The 17,734-nt window shown below is 48.0% G+C and overlaps 1 protein-coding gene across 3 annotated transcripts in view; it reads right to left on the reverse strand.

Moving 5' to 3' along the window:
* Positions 1-15,148: 15,148 nt before the first annotated feature.
* The window catches only part of LOC148479702 (uncharacterized), a 28,261-nt gene continuing 25,675 nt past the window's right edge, over positions 15,149-17,734 (reverse strand). For all 3 annotated transcript variants that reach the window (XM_088454421.1, XM_088454422.1, XM_088454420.1), the window contains one exon: positions 15,149-17,094. In XM_088454421.1, the coding sequence (XP_088310547.1) occupies positions 15,770-17,094 (1,325 nt within the window). In that variant the 3' untranslated portion in view covers positions 15,149-15,769. The remainder of the gene's footprint in view (positions 17,095-17,734) is intronic.

The following is a 17,734-nucleotide window of genomic DNA, read 5'->3' on the forward strand; positions in this document are numbered from 1 at the left end:
CCTCATATATCACTGTACAGTCCCCTCTCCCCTATATAATAATAGCACATATCAGTGTGTGCTGGGAGCTGTGTTATTCCCCTCATATAATACTGTATAGTGCCCTCTCCCCTATATAATAATAATACCACATATCAGTGTGTGCTGGGAGCTGTGTTATTCCCCTCATATAATACTGTATAGTCCCCTCTCCCCCTATATAATAATAATACATATATCAGTGTGTGTTTGGGGCTGTGTTCTTCCCCTCATATAATACTGTATAGTCCTCTCCCCCTATATAATAATAATACATATATCAGTGTGTGTTTGGGGCTGTGTTCTTCCCCTCATATAATACTGTATAGTCCCCTCCCCCTATATAATAACACAATATAATAATAACAGTACGGGAGACGTTACCTGCGGCCTCTATGGGATATATAATGGCGGCGTCGTATCCTCTGTGGCCCCGCCGCCTCAGTTGCGTCACTGTATATAGTCTTAGTATAAGGCTGGAGACTATGGGGAAATGGCCGCGGTCACCTGACATTAGGACCTGTATAATTAGAGTTAGTGTTACTCTAGTGACCGGGCTGTGTCAGGTGATCTGAGCTGCTCCCAGGGACAATGAATATAATGGGTGTGAACCAGGCGATTTCCGTTGTCCTGGCGACGAGTGTAGGGAGGAGTCTGCTTGGTTTGTCTGATATTGGATTGGATGGTGAGCTGCTGGTGGGAGGAGCCAGCTGTGTGAGTGACATTACTACACGATTCGTCCCCTCCACTATTACCGCCCGCCCGCGTCCCCTGTGTCTGTGTGCGCCCGTCCGCACAGCTCTGCCACTCCTCCTTACTGTACTGTGTACTGGGGCATGCTGGTACTTGTAGTGCTATGTGAGCTGAGAGCTAAGGCATAGATAGAATGAGCCTATAAGCTGGTGCATACACACTGTACAGTCATACAGCCAGATGTACATAGCAGAGTACGCTGTTCAGTGTCACCCAGTCGTGTAAGGTGGTCGCTGACCTGCTGTGCTGGGGGCAAGGAGATGAGCATAAGCGGGCTGTGTGACGGGTATGAGGAGGCTGTGTGACGGGTATGAGGAGGCTGTGTGACGGGTATGAGGAGGCTGTGTGACGGGTATGAGGAGGCTGTGTGACAGGTATGTGGAAGCTGTGTGACGGGTATGAGGAGGCTGTGTGACGGGTATGTGGAGGCTGTGTGACGGGTATGAGGAGGCTGTGTGACGGGTATGTGGAAGCTGTGTGACGGGTATGAGGAAGCTGTGTGACGGGTATGTGGAAGCTGTGTGACGGGTATGAGGAAGCTGTGTGACGGGTATGAGGAGGCTGTGTGACGGGTATGTGGAAGCTGTGTGACGGGTATGAGGAAGCTGTGTGACGGGTATGAGGAGGCTGTGTGACGGGTATGAGGAAGCTGTGTGACGGGTATGAGGAGGCTGTGTGACGGGTATGAGGAGGCTGTGTGACGGGTATGAGGAGGCTGTGTGACGGGTATGTGGAAGCTGTGTGACGGGTATGTGGAAGCTGTGTGACGGGTATGAGGAAGCTGTGTGACGGGTATGAGGAGGCTGTGTGACGGGTATGTGGAAGCTGTGTGACGGGTATGAGGAAGCTGTGTGACGGGTATGAGGAAGCTGTGTGACGGGTATGAGGAGGCTGTGTGACGGGTATGAGGAGGCTGTGTGACGGGTATGAGGAAGCTGTGTGACGGGTATGTGGAAGCTGTGTGACGGGTATGAGGAAGCTGTGTGACGGGTATGATTAGGCTGTGTGACGGGTATGATTAGGCTGTGTGACGGGTATGAGGAAGCTGTGTGACGGGTATGTGGAAGCTGTGTGATGGGCACGAGGAGGCTCCTTGATGGGTATTAGAAGATGGGCATGAGAAGGCTGTATGATGGGCATGAGAAGGCTGTGTGATGGGTATGAGGAGATGGACATGAGGAGGCTGTGTGACTGGCATGAGGAGGCTGTGTGATGGATATAAGATGGGCATGAGGAGGCTGTGTGATGGATATAAGATGGGCATGAGGAGGCTGCATGATGGGTATAAGATGGGAATGAGGAGGTTATGTGACTGACATGAGGAGATGGGCTGAGGTTTCGTGATGGGTATGAGGAGACTGATGGGTATGAGGAGGCTGCGTGATGGGCAGAAGCAGGCTGCGTGATGTGTATAAGAAGATGGGCTGAGGCTGTGTGCTGGGTATGAGGAGGCTGTGTGATGGGTAAGAGGAGGCTGTATGATGGGTATGAGGAGGCTGTGAGATGGGCATGAGGAGGCTGTGTGATGGGTATGAGATGGACTGAGGCTGCATGATGGGTATCAGGAGATGGGCATGAGGAGGCTGTGTGATGGGTATGAGGACACTGTGTGATGGGTATGAGATGGGCATGAGGAGGCTGTGATGGGTATGAGGAGGCTGTGTGATGGGTATGAGGAGGCTGTGTGATTGGCATGAGGAGGCTGTGTGATGGTTATGAGGAGGCTGTGTGATGGGCATGAGGAGATGGGTATGATGAGGCTGTGTGATGGGTATAAGATGGGCATGAGGAGGCTGTGTGAAGGGTATGAGGAGGCTGTGTGATGGGTATGAGGGGGCTGTGTGATGGGCATGAGGAGATGGGTATGATGAGGCTGTGTGATGGGTATAAGATGGGCATGAGGAGGCTGTGTGACGGGCATGAGGAGGCTGTGTGAAGGGTATGAGGGGGCTGTGTGATGGGTATGAGGGGGCTGTGTGATGGGTATGAGGAGGCTGTGTGAAGGGTATGAGGAGGCTGTGTGATGGACAAGAGGAGGCTGTGTGATGGGTATGAGGAGGCTGTGTGATCTGCATGAGGAGGATATGGGTATGAGGAGGCTGTGTGATGGGTATGAGGAGATGTTTATGATGAGGCTGTGTGATGGGTATAAGATGGGCATGAGGAGGCTGTGTGAAGGGTATGAGGGGGCTGTGTGACGGGATGAGGAGGCTGTGTGAAGGGTATGAGGGGGCTGTGTGAAGGGTATGAGGGGGCTGTGTGATGGGTATAAGATGGGCTTGAGGAGGCTGCGTGATGGGTATAAGATGGGCATGAGGCTGTGTGATGGTATGAGGAGGCTTTGTGATGGGCATGAGGCTGTGTGATGGTATGAGGAGGCTGTTTGATGGGTATGAGGAGGCTGTTTGATGGGCATGAGGAGGCTGTGTGAGGGGTATGAGGGGGCTGTGTGACGGACATGAGGAGGCTGTGTGAAGGGTATGAGGGGGCTGTGTGATGGGTATAAGAAGATGGGCATGAGGAGGCTGCGTGATGGGTATAAGATGGGCATGAGGAGGCTGTGTGATGGTATGAGGAGGCTTTGTGATGAGCATGAGGCTGTGTGATGGTATGAGGAGGCTGTTTGATGGGTATGAGGCTGTTTGATGGGCATGAGGAGGCTGTGTGATGGGTATGAGGAGGCTGCGTGATGGGCATGAGGAGGCTGTGTGATGGGCATGAAGAGATGAGCATGAGGAGGCAGTGTGATGGGTATGAGGAGGCAGTGTGATGGGCATGAGGAGGCTGTGTAATGGGTATGAGGCTGTGTGATGGGCATGAGGAGGCTGTGTGATGGTTATGAGGAGATGGGCATGAGGAGGCTGTGTGATGGTTATGAGATGGGTATGAGGAGGCTGTGTGATGGGTAAGAGGAGATGGCTCAGGCTACGAGATGGGCATAAGAAGATGTGTATGGAGAGACTGTGATGGGTATAAGCAAGCAGCGTGATGGGTATAAGATGGGCTGAGGATGCGTGATGGGTATGAGGGGGCTGTGTGATGGGTATGAGGAGGCTGTGTGAAGGGTATGAGGAGGCTGTGTGATCTGCATGAGGAGGCTGTGTGATCTGCATGAGGAGGCTGTGTGATGGGTATGAGGAGGCTGTGTGATTGGTATGAGATGGGTATGAGGAGGCTGTGTGATGGGTATGAGGAGGCTGTGTGATAGGTATGAGGAGATGGGCATGAGGCTGCGTAATGGGTATTAGAAGATAGGCATGAGGAGGCTGTGTGATGAGTGTAAGAAGATGGGCATAAGGAGGCTGCGTGATGAGTGTAAGATGATGGGCATGAGGCTGTGTGATGGTCATAAGCAGGCTGCGTGATGGGTATAAGATGGGCATGAGGAGGCTGCGTGATGGGTATAAGATAGGCTGAGGCTGCGTGATGGGTATGAGATGGGCATGAGGAGGCTGTGTAATGGGTATGAGATGGGTATGAGGAGGCTTTGTGATGGGTATAAAATGGGCATGAGGAGCCTGCATGATGGGTATAAGATGGGCATGAGGAGCCTGCATGATGGGTATAAGAAGATGGTTATGAGGAGTCTGTGTGACTGTCATGAGGCTGTGTGATGGGTATAAGATGGGCATGTGGAGGCTGCGTGATGGGCATAAGAAGATGGGTATGAGGAGGCTGTGTGATGGGCATAAACAGGCTGCATGATGGGTTTAAGAAGATGGGCTGAGGCTGCGTGATGGGTATGAAGCGATGGACTGAGGCTGCATGATGGGTATAAGATGGGCATGGAGAGGCTGTGTGATGGGTATAAGATGGGCTGAGGCTGCGTGATGGGTATAAGATGGGCATGAGAAGGCTGTGTGACTGACATTAGATGGGCTGAGGCTGCGTGATGGGCATAAGAAGATGGGTATGAGGAGACTGATGGGTATGAGGAGGCTGCGTGATGGGCATAAACAGGCTGCATGATGGGTTTAAGAAGATGGGATGAGGCTGCGTGATGGGTATGAGATGGGCATGAGGAGGCTGTGTGATGGGTATGAGGGGGCTGTGTGATGGTATGAAGAGACTTTTGATGGGTATGAGGAGGCTGTGTGATGGGTATGAGATGGGCATGAGGAGGCTGTGTGATGGGCATGAGGCTGTGTGATGGGCATGAGGAGATGGGTATGAGGCTGTGTGATGGGTATGAGATGGGCTCAGGCTACGAGATGGGCATAAGATGATGGGTATGTAGAGACTGTGATGGACATAAGCAGGCAGCGTGATGGGTGTGATGGGCATGAAGAAGGACAGGCTGCGTTATGGGTATGAGATGGGCATGAGGAGGCTGTATGATGGGTATGAGATGGGCATGAGTAGGCTGTGTACTGGGTATGAGGAGGTTGTGTGATGGGTATGAGGCTGTGTGATGGGTATAAGGAGATGGGCATGAGGTGGCTGTGTGATGGGCATGAAGAGACTGCATGACTTTGTATGAGGACTGTGTGGGCATGAGATGGGTATGAGGAGGCTGTGTGATGGGCATGAGACTGCATAATGGTTATGAGGAAGCTGCGTGACGGGCATGAGAAGATGGGCATGAGGAGGTTATGTGATGGGCGTTTGCATACCCATCTGTATTTGGTGTATATATACTGTCATATAATAGTGTCTGTATACCAATCTGTATTTGGTGTATATATACTGTCACATATTAGTGTATACTCTGTGACTATGTCTAACAAAGGTAAAAGTAGCAAGCAAGGGACCGCACCTACATTGCTCTCATGCATATCCTGTGCAGCAAGCTTAAATGAGGAGGATGTTGTCCAAGACGGACTATGTACAACGTGTTATATTACACCAGGTACGTCTTCTGCTCTTGTCCAGGAGCCTCCTTGGGTGTCCATGACTCAGGTGTTAGCTACTATTGCAGACCACCTGACAGTCCCGGCAGTAATTCCCCATATGGGGTTGCCTCAACAGGTATGGGCAGTACTGGTACCTCCATGGGTAGATGTCCTCTGTACTTCTGTACAGAGTCTATCAGCTTCCTCTACAGCCTTTCAAAATATGTTGCAAGGTGAGAAGCCCCTACCCAGTAACCTACCAAGCGTACTGTGTTGTCTTCACAGTATACGCAATTTTCAGAATCTGAGATATCATCTGAGGCAGAAGACGCTGCCGATCTCTCTGATACTGAATCTCCCTCAAGGGAAGGAGAGCATCAATCTAACATTAATATACCTGCTTTGGTGTAAGCTGTCAGATCTATCCTCCAAATAGAAGACGATGAGCCCGCCACCAAATCAAAGCACCCACTATTTAAATGACAAACCGTGGCTTCGGCAGAGTTTCCTCTCTCTGATCAGTCAGCCGATCATATGGCAGCAGCTTGGCAGATGCCTGGTAAGAGGATTCAGGGCCTGATTTAGAGCCGCTCACAAAAAGCGAGTGCTCGCTCTGAATCAGGGCGTGTGTTTTGTTTTTTTTGTTGTGGCCTCTTGGCCGCTCGCATAGCTGTGGGTTACCACCCACAGCTTATGCGAGCGGCCATGATGATGGTTGCGATGGTCAAGACCATCACGGCCATCGGGCTTGCGACGAGACCCTTGCGGTAGGGTCTCGTTGCCGCAAACCCCAGTGGACTTCCTGCACTATTAGAGCAGGAAGTCCACCTACTGACATCACTAGTGATGTCAGTAGGGCCGCCCACAAATGGAGGCGTTCCTGCAGGAACGCCTCCGTTTGCTCAGCCACCCCCCTTCCCTGTCTTCCAAACGGGGCAGCTGTCAATAAGCATCAACAGCTGCCCCTTTTGGATCCAAGCGCCGGAGCGAGTGCTTTTTGCGCTCGCTCCGGGGCTCGCGTGCACACTGGGCCACCAACGACCCGCTTGCGAGCAGGTCTGAATCAGGCCCTCAGTTCGAAAAACGCCAGAGCTATTATTACCCTTTTCCTGCAACTCATTGCGCAAAATGGGAGGCTCCCCCCAGCAGTAGATACCCATGTTACACAATTGCTTAAAAGCTCTACATTATCTATTACATTACAGCCTCCTCACTGCAGGACCCAACGGATAGAAAGATTGAGTCTGGTCTCAAATCTATATACTCTCTGTCAGGAGCCATTGCTCGCCCGACCATGGCTATTGCCTGGGTGGCTAAAGCAATTGAGAGCTGGGCAGATGCCCTAGAGGAGTATTTTCCCTCAGAGGCTTCTCAGGATCAAATGTCCTATATAGCTCACATAAGAGATGCAGCTTCATGTATTGGCAAAGCAACTTTGAATGCGTGTCTCCTGGCCTCTTAAGCCACGGCCACGTCAGAGTCCTCCCGCCGCACTCTTTGGCTGCAGTCATGGAAAGCGGATGCAGACTCTAAGAAAACCTTGGCCATTACTTTACAGTGGAGAATTCTTGTTTGGCCACGACTTAGACAAAATTGTGCCCACATTGACAGCATCAAAAACTGCTTTTCTGCCATCAGCAACTACTGCAAAGCCTCAGACAATTTCCTTCAGGTCCTTTCGTCCCCAAGGCATACCTAAGGGTCAGTCCTTTCCTAGACAATCTGCTTCCACTAGGGCCACAAAGCCTAGGACAAAGCAGACCTGGGTCACCAGACGTCCTGCTTCAAAATCTGAGGACAAGCCTTCAGCCTGATGTGGCGGGCCTCCCCTTGGGGGATCCCAGAGTAGGAGGCCACTTCGTCAGTTTGCCCAGTAAAGGCATCAGACCACCAAAGGGAAGAGAAGTGGTCTTTCACGGGTATGCCCTCTAATTTCTAAGCCACCCCACCAGTTTTTCTACACAGGCTCTCCATTAGACCCGAACAAGGCCCTACTTATCCAGAAAGCCATTCAGACCTTGCTACAAGTGGGGGGGTAATAGTTCCAGTCCTGCTATCACAGCAAGGGAACGGTTATTATTCTACCCTGTTTCTGGTGCAGAAACCAAATGGGTCTTATCGACCTATCCTCAACCTCAAATCCCTGAACAAATTCATTAGGGTGCCCAAGTTTTGCATGGAAACCCTGCACTCTATTGTACTGGCTATGGAGCCTGGGGACTTTATGGTATCTCTGGATATTCAGGGCGCTTACCTGCATGTACCTATAGCGCTCTCTCATCAGCGATATCTCCAGTTTGCTGTACTAAAGCAACATTTCTCATTTCAAGCTCTGCTCTTTGGACTATCTGCAGCCCCACGGGTCTTTACCAAAATTATGGCAGTCATAGCGGCCAACCTGCATTGTCAGGGAATCAGTCTGCTCCCATACCTAGACGACCTCTTGCTCTTAGCAAGCTCCCCAGATGTTCTTCAATGTCATCTTCAGGTAACCATTGCCTTCCTGTAAAGACACGACTGGTTAATCAACTGGAAGAAGTCCTCCCTGAACCTTTCACAAAGGATAGTCCATCTGGGAGCTCTTTTAGATTCTCAGGGTCAGAGAATCTACCTGACAGCAGACAAGATCTCCACACTCCAAATATGTGTGCGCATATTCCTACGCAGTCACCGAGTGTCAGTCCACTCAGCAATGCAAGTTAAAGGATCCATGGTATCCACCTTCGACATGGTGGAGTATGCTCAGTTCCACTCCAGGCCCCTGCAACAGCTAATCATATACAGGTGGAATGGGTTGCCCCATTGGATCAAAGCTCAGATGATGGCACTCTCTCCAGAGGTTTGTCTGTCCCTCTCCTGGTGGCTACAGATGTCCCATTTAACCAAAGGTTGCCCCTTTTGGATCCCGGAATGGGTACTCCTTATAACAGACAGCAGTCTCCAGGGCTGGGGCGGAGTGACTGGTCAACGCTCCTTCCAGGGACGTTGTACATCGGCCGAGTTAACCTTGCCAATCAATGTATTGGAACTCTGAGCCATCTACAGAGCCCTCACTATGGCTCAGGACATTCTTCAGGGCAAGCCTGTACAAGTGCAGTCCAACAACGCCACAGCAGTGGCCTACATCAATCACCAGGGAGGCATCTGAAGTTGGTCAGCAATGGCAGAAGTGTCATGCATTCTCACATGGCCCGAAGGTCACCTCCCGGCCATCTCCGCAGTGTTCGTTCCGGGAGTTCTAAACTGGGAAGCGGACTTCTTCAGCCATCACAACGGGCATGCAGGGGAATGGTCTCTCCACCCAGAAGTCTTTCAACTCCTAGTGGACAAATGGGGCCTACTAGAGGTGGACTTCATTGTAATCCAGACACAATCACAAACTGCCAGTGTACGGGTCCAGAACAAGGGACGCTGAAGCAGCCTTCGTTGACGCCTTGTCAGTGAAGTGGACCTTCCATTTGGCGTATCTATTTCCTCCAGTCTCCCTTCTTCCTCGAGTCCTTCAGAAGTTTAAACAAGGTAGAGGCACTGTCCTGCTGGTGGCCCCAGTCTGGCACAGACGACATTGGTACTCACATCTTTGGAGCCTCTCCATAGATGCCCCATTCCTGCTACCTCAGCAACCGGACCTGTTGTCTCAGGGTCCCTGACTTGACCTGGGTCATCTGTCTTTGACAGTGTGGCTCTTGAGACATCCCTCCTGAAGTCTATAGGGTTTTCTCGCTCTGTGGTCCAGACTATGCTCAGAGGACGTAAGCCAGCCTCTGCCAGAATTTACTACAGAGTGTGACATACATACTTCCAATGGTGTGATGCCAGAAGCTATGACCCTCATGTGTTTCGGGTTTATAGTCTTGGCCTTCCTCCAGCTGGATTGGACCTTGGACTCTGCCTTACCTCGCTGAAGCTACTCGTCTCTGCTCTGTCCATTTGGTTCCAGTGTAGAATTGCTTCACTGCCAGATGTCCACACCTTTCTTCAGGGTGTCCTCCATATGCAACCTCCCTTTGTCCCACCTGTGGCTCCGTGGGATTGGTCAGTGGTTCTTCAGGCCCTCCAGGGCACTCTGGCCCTGATTCAGAGCCGGACGCTCTGACAGAGCGCCCGCTCTGAATCAGGGCCGGCTATTTATTTTTTTTTGAACGACCTCCTGGCCGCTCGCATAGCTGTGGGTTACCACCCACAGCTATAGCGAGCGGGCAGGAAGATAGTCGCGATGGTCAAGACCATTGCGACCATCGGGCTTGTGATGAGACCCTTGTGGTAGGGTCTCGTTGCCGCAAGCCCCAGAGTGCTTTCGGCTCTAACAGAGCCGAAAGCACTCCCACTGACATCACTTGTGGGAATGCCTCTGTCTGGACAGACATGCCCCCGGCCTGCCCACCAAAGGGGGCGTGCTGTCACTCAACATCGACAGCATGCCCCCTTTTGTACGAGACCCGGAGCGACAGCTTGCCCGTCGCAATCCGGGTCTCGCGCATGCGCACTGGGCAACCATCGACCCGCTTGCGAGCGCATAGCGCTCGCGAGCGGGTCAGAATCAGGCCCTCTGTTTGAACTTTTACTTCTGGCTTCGGCGTCCGCCCGACGGGTGTCAGATTTAGGGGCACTCTCATGTTGCACCCCATTTTTAATCTTCCATCAGGACAGGGCTGTTCTCTGAACTTGATCTGGTTTCCTTTCCAACGTGGTTACTTGTTTCCATATTAATGAGGAAATCGTAGTCCCGGCCTTCCATTCACCAGACCTCTTGGCAAGTGAGGCCTCCTTGGATGTGGTCCGTGCTCTCAGGGTCTACGTAGACCGTACCAGTTCTCTGAGGAAAACAGACTCCATATTTGTGCTTTGTGGATTTCACAAGAAAGGATGGGCAGCCAAATACACAGACATTGGCTAGATGGCTTTGCATGACTATCTCACAGGCCTACACGCAGGCAGGCCTTCCTGTACCGGCTACTGTCACTGCTCATTCTGTGGGTCCCACGTGGGCAGCTTGCCGTGGCGCCTCAGCTGAACAGTTTTGTAAGGCGGCCACGTGGTCTTCTGTCCACACCTTTCTTAGGTCTTCGATACCTTTGCCTCTCAGCTCAGAAGCGTTCCCCACCCTTGAATATTGCTATGAGACATCCCCTTGGTTTCCCTGTGGATCCCTATGGACCCTGAAGAAAATTAGTGTTATGGTAAAACTTACCTTTGTTAACCTTTTCTTCGAAGTCCATAGGGTCCACAGGGCTCCCGCCCTGACACCCCTGGCTTCTCTGGGTTGGGTTTCATGGTCACCGGCTTCTCATCTCTTTGATGTGAGAGTGTGATTCTTCTGTGTACCAGTCTTCCTTCTCTCCTCTCCTCCTGCCTTGGGCTTGTTAACAAACTGATTTGCCTCAGGGGCGGGGTTTAGGGGGGAGGGACCATTGCATCCTGGCAGTTGAAAGCTTAACTGTTTGGTGTCGGTCCTTATCCACCACTCACCTCCATGGCATCCCTGTGGACCTTATGGACTTCGAGGAAAGAGAGTTAAAGGTCAGCTTACCATAACTCTCATTATTTATTGTTACATAAAATGTATTCTGATTAATCAAATTAATGAGCCCATTTTGTGCGTGGGGACATGTTGGGATTTGAGTCTAGAACCATACAGACTATTACTGGGGTCTGACCTGTTCAGCCATTTGGTTCTCATTAGAGAACAGTAATTCTGCAGTTACTCTTATACATATATATATATATATATATATATATATAATATGACTTTACTAACAAACTGAATATAATAGCAGTTCTACAAAGACTGTGGGCTTGATTCAGACCGGGTCGCAAGATGCGAACGCTCGTTCCCAGCATATGCAATTTTGGCAAAGTGACGGCATGGCAGGCGAATGCACGGCAAGGCATAACCATGCCCACTATGTCTGGCTGTGCGATCGCTTTGTGCATGCAGATGCCCACCAGCCTGTCTTAAAACGCCCACTAGTGCACATCATCTCCAGGAAGTGTATGCAACCATCGGTGCATCGGGTACCATCAGAAGCGAACACAGCGCTTGAGGTAGACTATACCCTACCGCAAGCACTGCGATCACTTCAGTGTAAAATACAACCAGGTGACGTATACTATGACGCGGCCTGTTATATATGCACGCCTCTGAAACTGCGTTACTTTGGTCACATCTACACTCCCCCGTTTCTAGTGGCCAGCCCGTTACCACCTACAAATGGCTTCTCCTGTCGCTCACGCTAGTGGGCAGTCTATGCTCGGCGAGCAAACGCTTACCGATCTTTCGCAGTGGATCGTGCACGCGCACTGCGTTGCATAGGCATGCGCACAATGTGAACCATCGGCAGCTACGAGCGAATGCTTCTTAGCGTCCAGGTCTGAATCGGGTCCTGTGATTGTGGACCTTATATGTATCACCTGGGTATCACTCTGTGGCGTCGGGCAGTGGGCAGGGAGTCCCCGGTGTCCCCTGCTATTCCGGCTCCTTCTTTCTACCTTCAAGGCAGCTACGGCTCTCCTAGGGGTGCACATGCCGACTTCAAAGATTTAAAGGGACAAGCACGCCAAATGTGACTGGCTCCTCCCTATAAAGAGCGTATCTGGGCACTAGGCAGGTGCCAGAGGATAGGCTACCAACTATACTCCAGTGTTCCTAGTGACTCCTGTTGCCATACTCCAGCGTTCCTAGTGACTCCTACAACTTGATTCTGACCTTGTTCGTGACTCGACTCCATCTCCTCCCTGGTACTGCGTTTTGTATTCCAGTTTTGACTTTGGCTAGCCCCCGTGACCTGTTTATGCCTGGTACCGTCTTGTCTGTCCGTTTTTGACCCGGCTTGTCTACTATATTTATGCCTTAATAGTACTCCGCTCCTATCCAGAGAACACCAGCACCTGTACTAGGGAACCAAGTCTGGGGGCCGTGACCTACGTGTTGGACGCAGCTAAGTCCAAACCTCCTTGCGGGTGTCCCTGGTGAATATCGCTGACAAGTTAGACTCCACCCCTCAGTACTAGGTCTCGCCAATCCCTAAGTACGGGCTAGCATCCACTATCCCTTCACGAGTTTGTGACGTGCAGTCTATTGTTTAGTCAGATGTTTTATGTGCTAATATAATTAATGTGCTAGTGTTCTAGTAATGAATTACAACATTTGATGTTTTGAATATTAGCACGCTATTATTACTTGTGCTTTTATTGGTGGTTTTGCGAAAATCACCTCTATCGTTAGTAAATAAACCCGTGACACTAAAGCTGGGAACACAACATATGCTGTAACGAACGATGCAATGGTCGTCCCAAACTCACTAAATCCCACAGCACACGATATAGAGCGTAAAACACAGTGCACACTTCCCAAAGACGGCACGAGACACCATGTCAGAGGATTGTATCTAATGAATTGTTCTTCTGTACACACTGTGCAACCATCGCGTAGATCACCGGCAGGGCAGGTGATGTCTTCAGCCGAACAATTGGATCAATATATTCTTTGGTCGTGCGACTGCGTGTACACACTAAACAGATCGTTCCATCAGACATGCAGCACAGCAGATGGGATGATGCGATGAACGATGGATTGGACATACATACTGTACGATGTGTCCAAATCGTAACGATACATTGTATGACAGATCATATAGCGTGTACTCAGCTTAAATGTCAAACATGCAGAAAGAAGAGTCAGTGACACTCAGTTACTGGCACCCTAAACCAAAAGGGAGTGCCGTGCAATACCCTCTGGTCTACACTTAGTTGGACATGGGTACATCCTACAGCAAGGTCATGACCCAAAACATCCCTCCAGGCTGTGTCAGAGCTACCTTGGAGGAAAGGATGATTGGCTTCCAATCATGGAACGGCTGTACACTCTCAGATGTAGGGGTGAAAGCAAAGTAACCTAAAAGTACAACACATTTGTGGTCACCTCGGCAACAGTGCGGGGAAGAACGTCCTTAACAATATTTTATTCCATTGTAGAGAGAATGTGCTCGGCAGTTATATCTGCAAAAATGTTGGGACTTTGATGACTTAAAATTGAGATTACATTTTGTCAAAATAAAACGATTCTGATTTTTTTTTTCTCGACAACGGTTTGTTTGGGCTTTATCACTGAGAAATAAAACTCCATAAATTGTAATAAAAACAGAGAAAATAAGGTGTTCTAAAACCTTTGACCAGTGGTTTGTGTATCTGTATGACGTAATCCACAGAAGACTACGGTGAGTTCAAGTTAAGACCATGAACTGTCCATTTGGTTGTGTAGATCTTATTTGCCTTTTGAAATCTCTATTTTGCTAGAAACTCTAAGGGGAGTATCCAATTAGCCCCGAACATTGTTTGGGCGCTAATGGATAGCCGGGTATTTTTCGCTTATTATCCCCATTTTACGCCTATGTTTTTTTTCATCCTATCCTATTATTTTGGTCGAAATAATAGGATAGCTCTCCCGAAAACACACAGGACCCGCGATAAGCTCGCGCACGTGTGTTTTCGCCATTTAGGTGGTGAAAAAACAGCACTTATCGTGGATTATTATATATTCACGATAAGTGCCGGCGACGGGCGGCACTTCGGGGCTAACTGGATACCCCCCTATGTTGGATCTTTGGACAAAGGTCCAACACGATCTTAAATCAACCTCAGCCCCCTCCATTCACTTTCTCTTGTAAAGTAAACAGGGAATCCACCAGTATATATTCTCTACTGGCTGAATATTGGGAGTCTGAGGCATGTACATGTTTAGGACAAGACGGACAGCCATCAGATTCCTGTGCCCCAGGTCACCTTATCACCATATAATTTGAACAATATGTAATGGAGCCATATAAGATGTCACTTACACAAATGTCCATTACCTTCTGAATCAAGTCCAAAGAGAAGGTGAAAGTGGTTCTTACTACCTACTAAGGAGATGAGGAATACGGTTACCCAACCAGACTTGCGGGAACCATAGAGATAAAGTTACTGCTTAGAAACAATACAGCCCCACAGAGCACTCAGTTATACACACATACACTGGTTATTGGCATAGGGCATACATACTACACACACTCTGCGTATGGGAAATGTCTATGAACTTATACAAGGAATAGCCACATAGAAGGAAATAATTCTATTTGCATTGTGGTAACACATTCCTGGAGCTGTGTGTGAGCTGAACAGATATCAGCCATTACACAGCTTGTGTGAGTATGACCAATTATAATAGTATTCCAAATCCCACATCATGGGTCTGAGTAGCATGTAAAAGCGGACACGAGAGCTAGATTAAAAGGACCATATACTACAATGGGTATCCGCATGGATTCAGGTGCATAGCCAGACCGGCCCCAGTTGCCACTGCTATCATTAGTACTGGCAGTTAAAACTCGTGAATATGCAAATAACAAAATACCCCCGGCACTGGGTAATAACCTAATAAATGGCAAACCTCAAACCAACTCTGGATCATCAATTTACTCACATATCAAAAATAAACGTTCACTATCACAAGTAAGACTGGAAACACTCTTTGTTGAATAACTAATATTTAATAGCCTTGTCCTGGAGTGTTGTTACTCCAACAAGCTGACAGACCGTATCAGTAACTACTGTGTTTAAAATGAACAAACCATAAAATATATACACTGGTGGGTCCTGGAGTGAAGTGCCCCCTATAATGGACTCACTTGATAACAGTGCAAATAATCACTATCACAAGATCAAACTATTACACTCTGAAAACTTCACAGTATATTATTAAAAATAGCAATTCAATCATAAAATAACAGACTTAAAGCAAAACGAAATGAAAACAAAAATATTAAAAAGAATTTTAAAATCAATAATCTGTGTGGTGTCCAAAAGCAACGCGTTTCGCAGTCCGTCTACTCAGGCAGTATGGAATAAAGCTGCAATCCGTGAAATGCTTTGCTTTTGTACACCAGTGAGATTATTTATATTTTTTATGTATTCTTTTATAAATAGATGAAAAATATAAACTCAACAGCACACCAAATACAGATGCATAAAAAAAATTGGAAATATTTAAATTTCTTATTGTTTGTTTTGTATTTTATCAATTTTCTGTAAATGTATTTATGTCTGTCTATTCAATTTACAGTATTAATATCAATGGATTTAACAATAGTTAAAAGTATTGATACTTCTGATTAGCTCATTTAATTTTTTTACTCTCCTCTGTGAGTTTTCTGGTGTTTATCAAGATATGCTTTACATGAAAAACATTTCCCACACTCAGTACATGGAAATGGGGTCTCATCGCTGTGTGTTTTCTTATGTGCAACAAGAGCTGATTTATGTGTAAAACATTTCCCACACTCAAAACATGAAAATGGCTTCTCACCTGTGTGACATCTCTCATGTCTAATAAGATGTGATTTATGCGTAAAACCTTTCCCACACACAGTACATGGAAATGGTTTCTCACCCGTGTGAATTCTCTTATGTTTTACAAGATCTGATGACTGGGTAAAACATTTCCCACACTCAGAGCATGTATATGGCTTCTCACCTGTGTGACGTCTCTCATGTATAACAAGATATGATTTCTGTGTAAAACATTTCCCACACTCAGAACATAAAAATGGTTTCTCACCTGTGTGACTTTTCTCATGTGTAACAAGATGTGATTCCCTTGAAAAACATTTCCCACACTCAGGACAGGGAAATGGTTTTTCACCTGTGTGAAGTCTCTCATGTCTAACAAGATGTGATTCGCGTGTAAAACATTTCTCACACTCAGGACATGAAAATGGTTTCTCACCTGTGTGAAGTTTCTCATGTCTAACCAGATGTGATTTCCCTGCAAAAGTTTTCCCACACACTGAACATGTAAATGGCCTCTCACCTCTGTGATTTCTCTCATGCATAACAAGAGCTGATTTGTGTGTGAAAAATTTTCCACACTCAGGGCATGAAAATGGTTTCTCACCCGTGTGATTTCTCTGATGTGCAGCAAGGTCGGATTTCTGTCTAAAACATTTCCCACACTCAGAACATGGAAATGGTTTCTCACCTCTGTGAAGTCTCTGATGTGTAACAAGAGATGATTTGTGTGTAAACCATTTCCCACACTCAGAGCATGGAAATGGTTTCTCACCTGAGTGAAGTCTCTTGTGCCTAACAACAGCTGATTTCTCAGTAAAACGTTTCCCACACTCAGAACATGAAAATGGCTTCTCACCTGTGTGAATTCTCTGATGTGTAATAAGATGTGCTTTACGTGTAAAAGAATTCCCACACTCAGAGCATGAAAATGGCTTCTCTCCGGCCTTAACTGACTGATGGGTAATAGGTTCTGCGATCTGTGTAATATATCTGATACCTATAGAAGAGGAAAATGTCGTATCTACTCTAAAATCCCCATAACATGTGGGATCAGATGGAGTAATAGAGGTTTCTCCTTGAGCATCTCGTGTGAGGTGATCTTCAATTTCACCATCTGAAGAAAAGCAGAGATGTTCCTCTGAGGTATTCCTGTTGAGTTGTTCAACTGATGAGAATAAAAAAACAAATATAAAGGAACATTAACGTTTCCCTGCAATAAGATTACATTTCAGATATAAGCAATGCAAAAGGTCCCCAAATTGCCATCAAATGGGTAAATTCAAGATCTTTCATGGTACAATTTATAACTACTGGAGCAGTGTTTAGATGCAGGTCTGATTGAGCGTTGGAGAGGTATAGTAGAGTTTGGGAACAGCACAGGTGAAATCCTGAAGGTGAAAGTGGGAAGTGGTGATCAGGAAGGAAAAGAGGCAACAGTCACTGGCAGAATGAAGACATGAGGGAGCTTGAGAAGATTAAACTGGAGATGTAAGGAGAACAGTGGCCAAGGTCTCTGTAGGAGAGTGAGAGAAGTTCAACATTTATTCTGTAAAGGACTGGTAGCCAGTGGGGCAACTGGCAAAGAGGGACAGCAAAAGTGGAGCGGCGAGAGGGGAATATGAAACAGGCAGTGGTGTTGAAGTTAAGTTGAAGAACAGCAAGGTGGGAGTTTAGTAGAATTGGGATGACTAGGTTCCAGTGATCTTGGCGATGAAAGGGCCTGGGGCTGATCTTGGAGATATTACGAAGGTGGATGTGGCTAACTGGGAGGACAGAATAATTGAAGGAAATTGAATGACTGTAAG

The sequence above is a fragment of the Taudactylus pleione genome, unplaced genomic scaffold (assembly GCF_031769625.1).
Source record: "Taudactylus pleione unplaced genomic scaffold, aTauple2 ptg000614l, whole genome shotgun sequence".
In the NCBI taxonomy this organism is placed as follows: domain Eukaryota; kingdom Metazoa; phylum Chordata; class Amphibia; order Anura; family Myobatrachidae; genus Taudactylus; species Taudactylus pleione.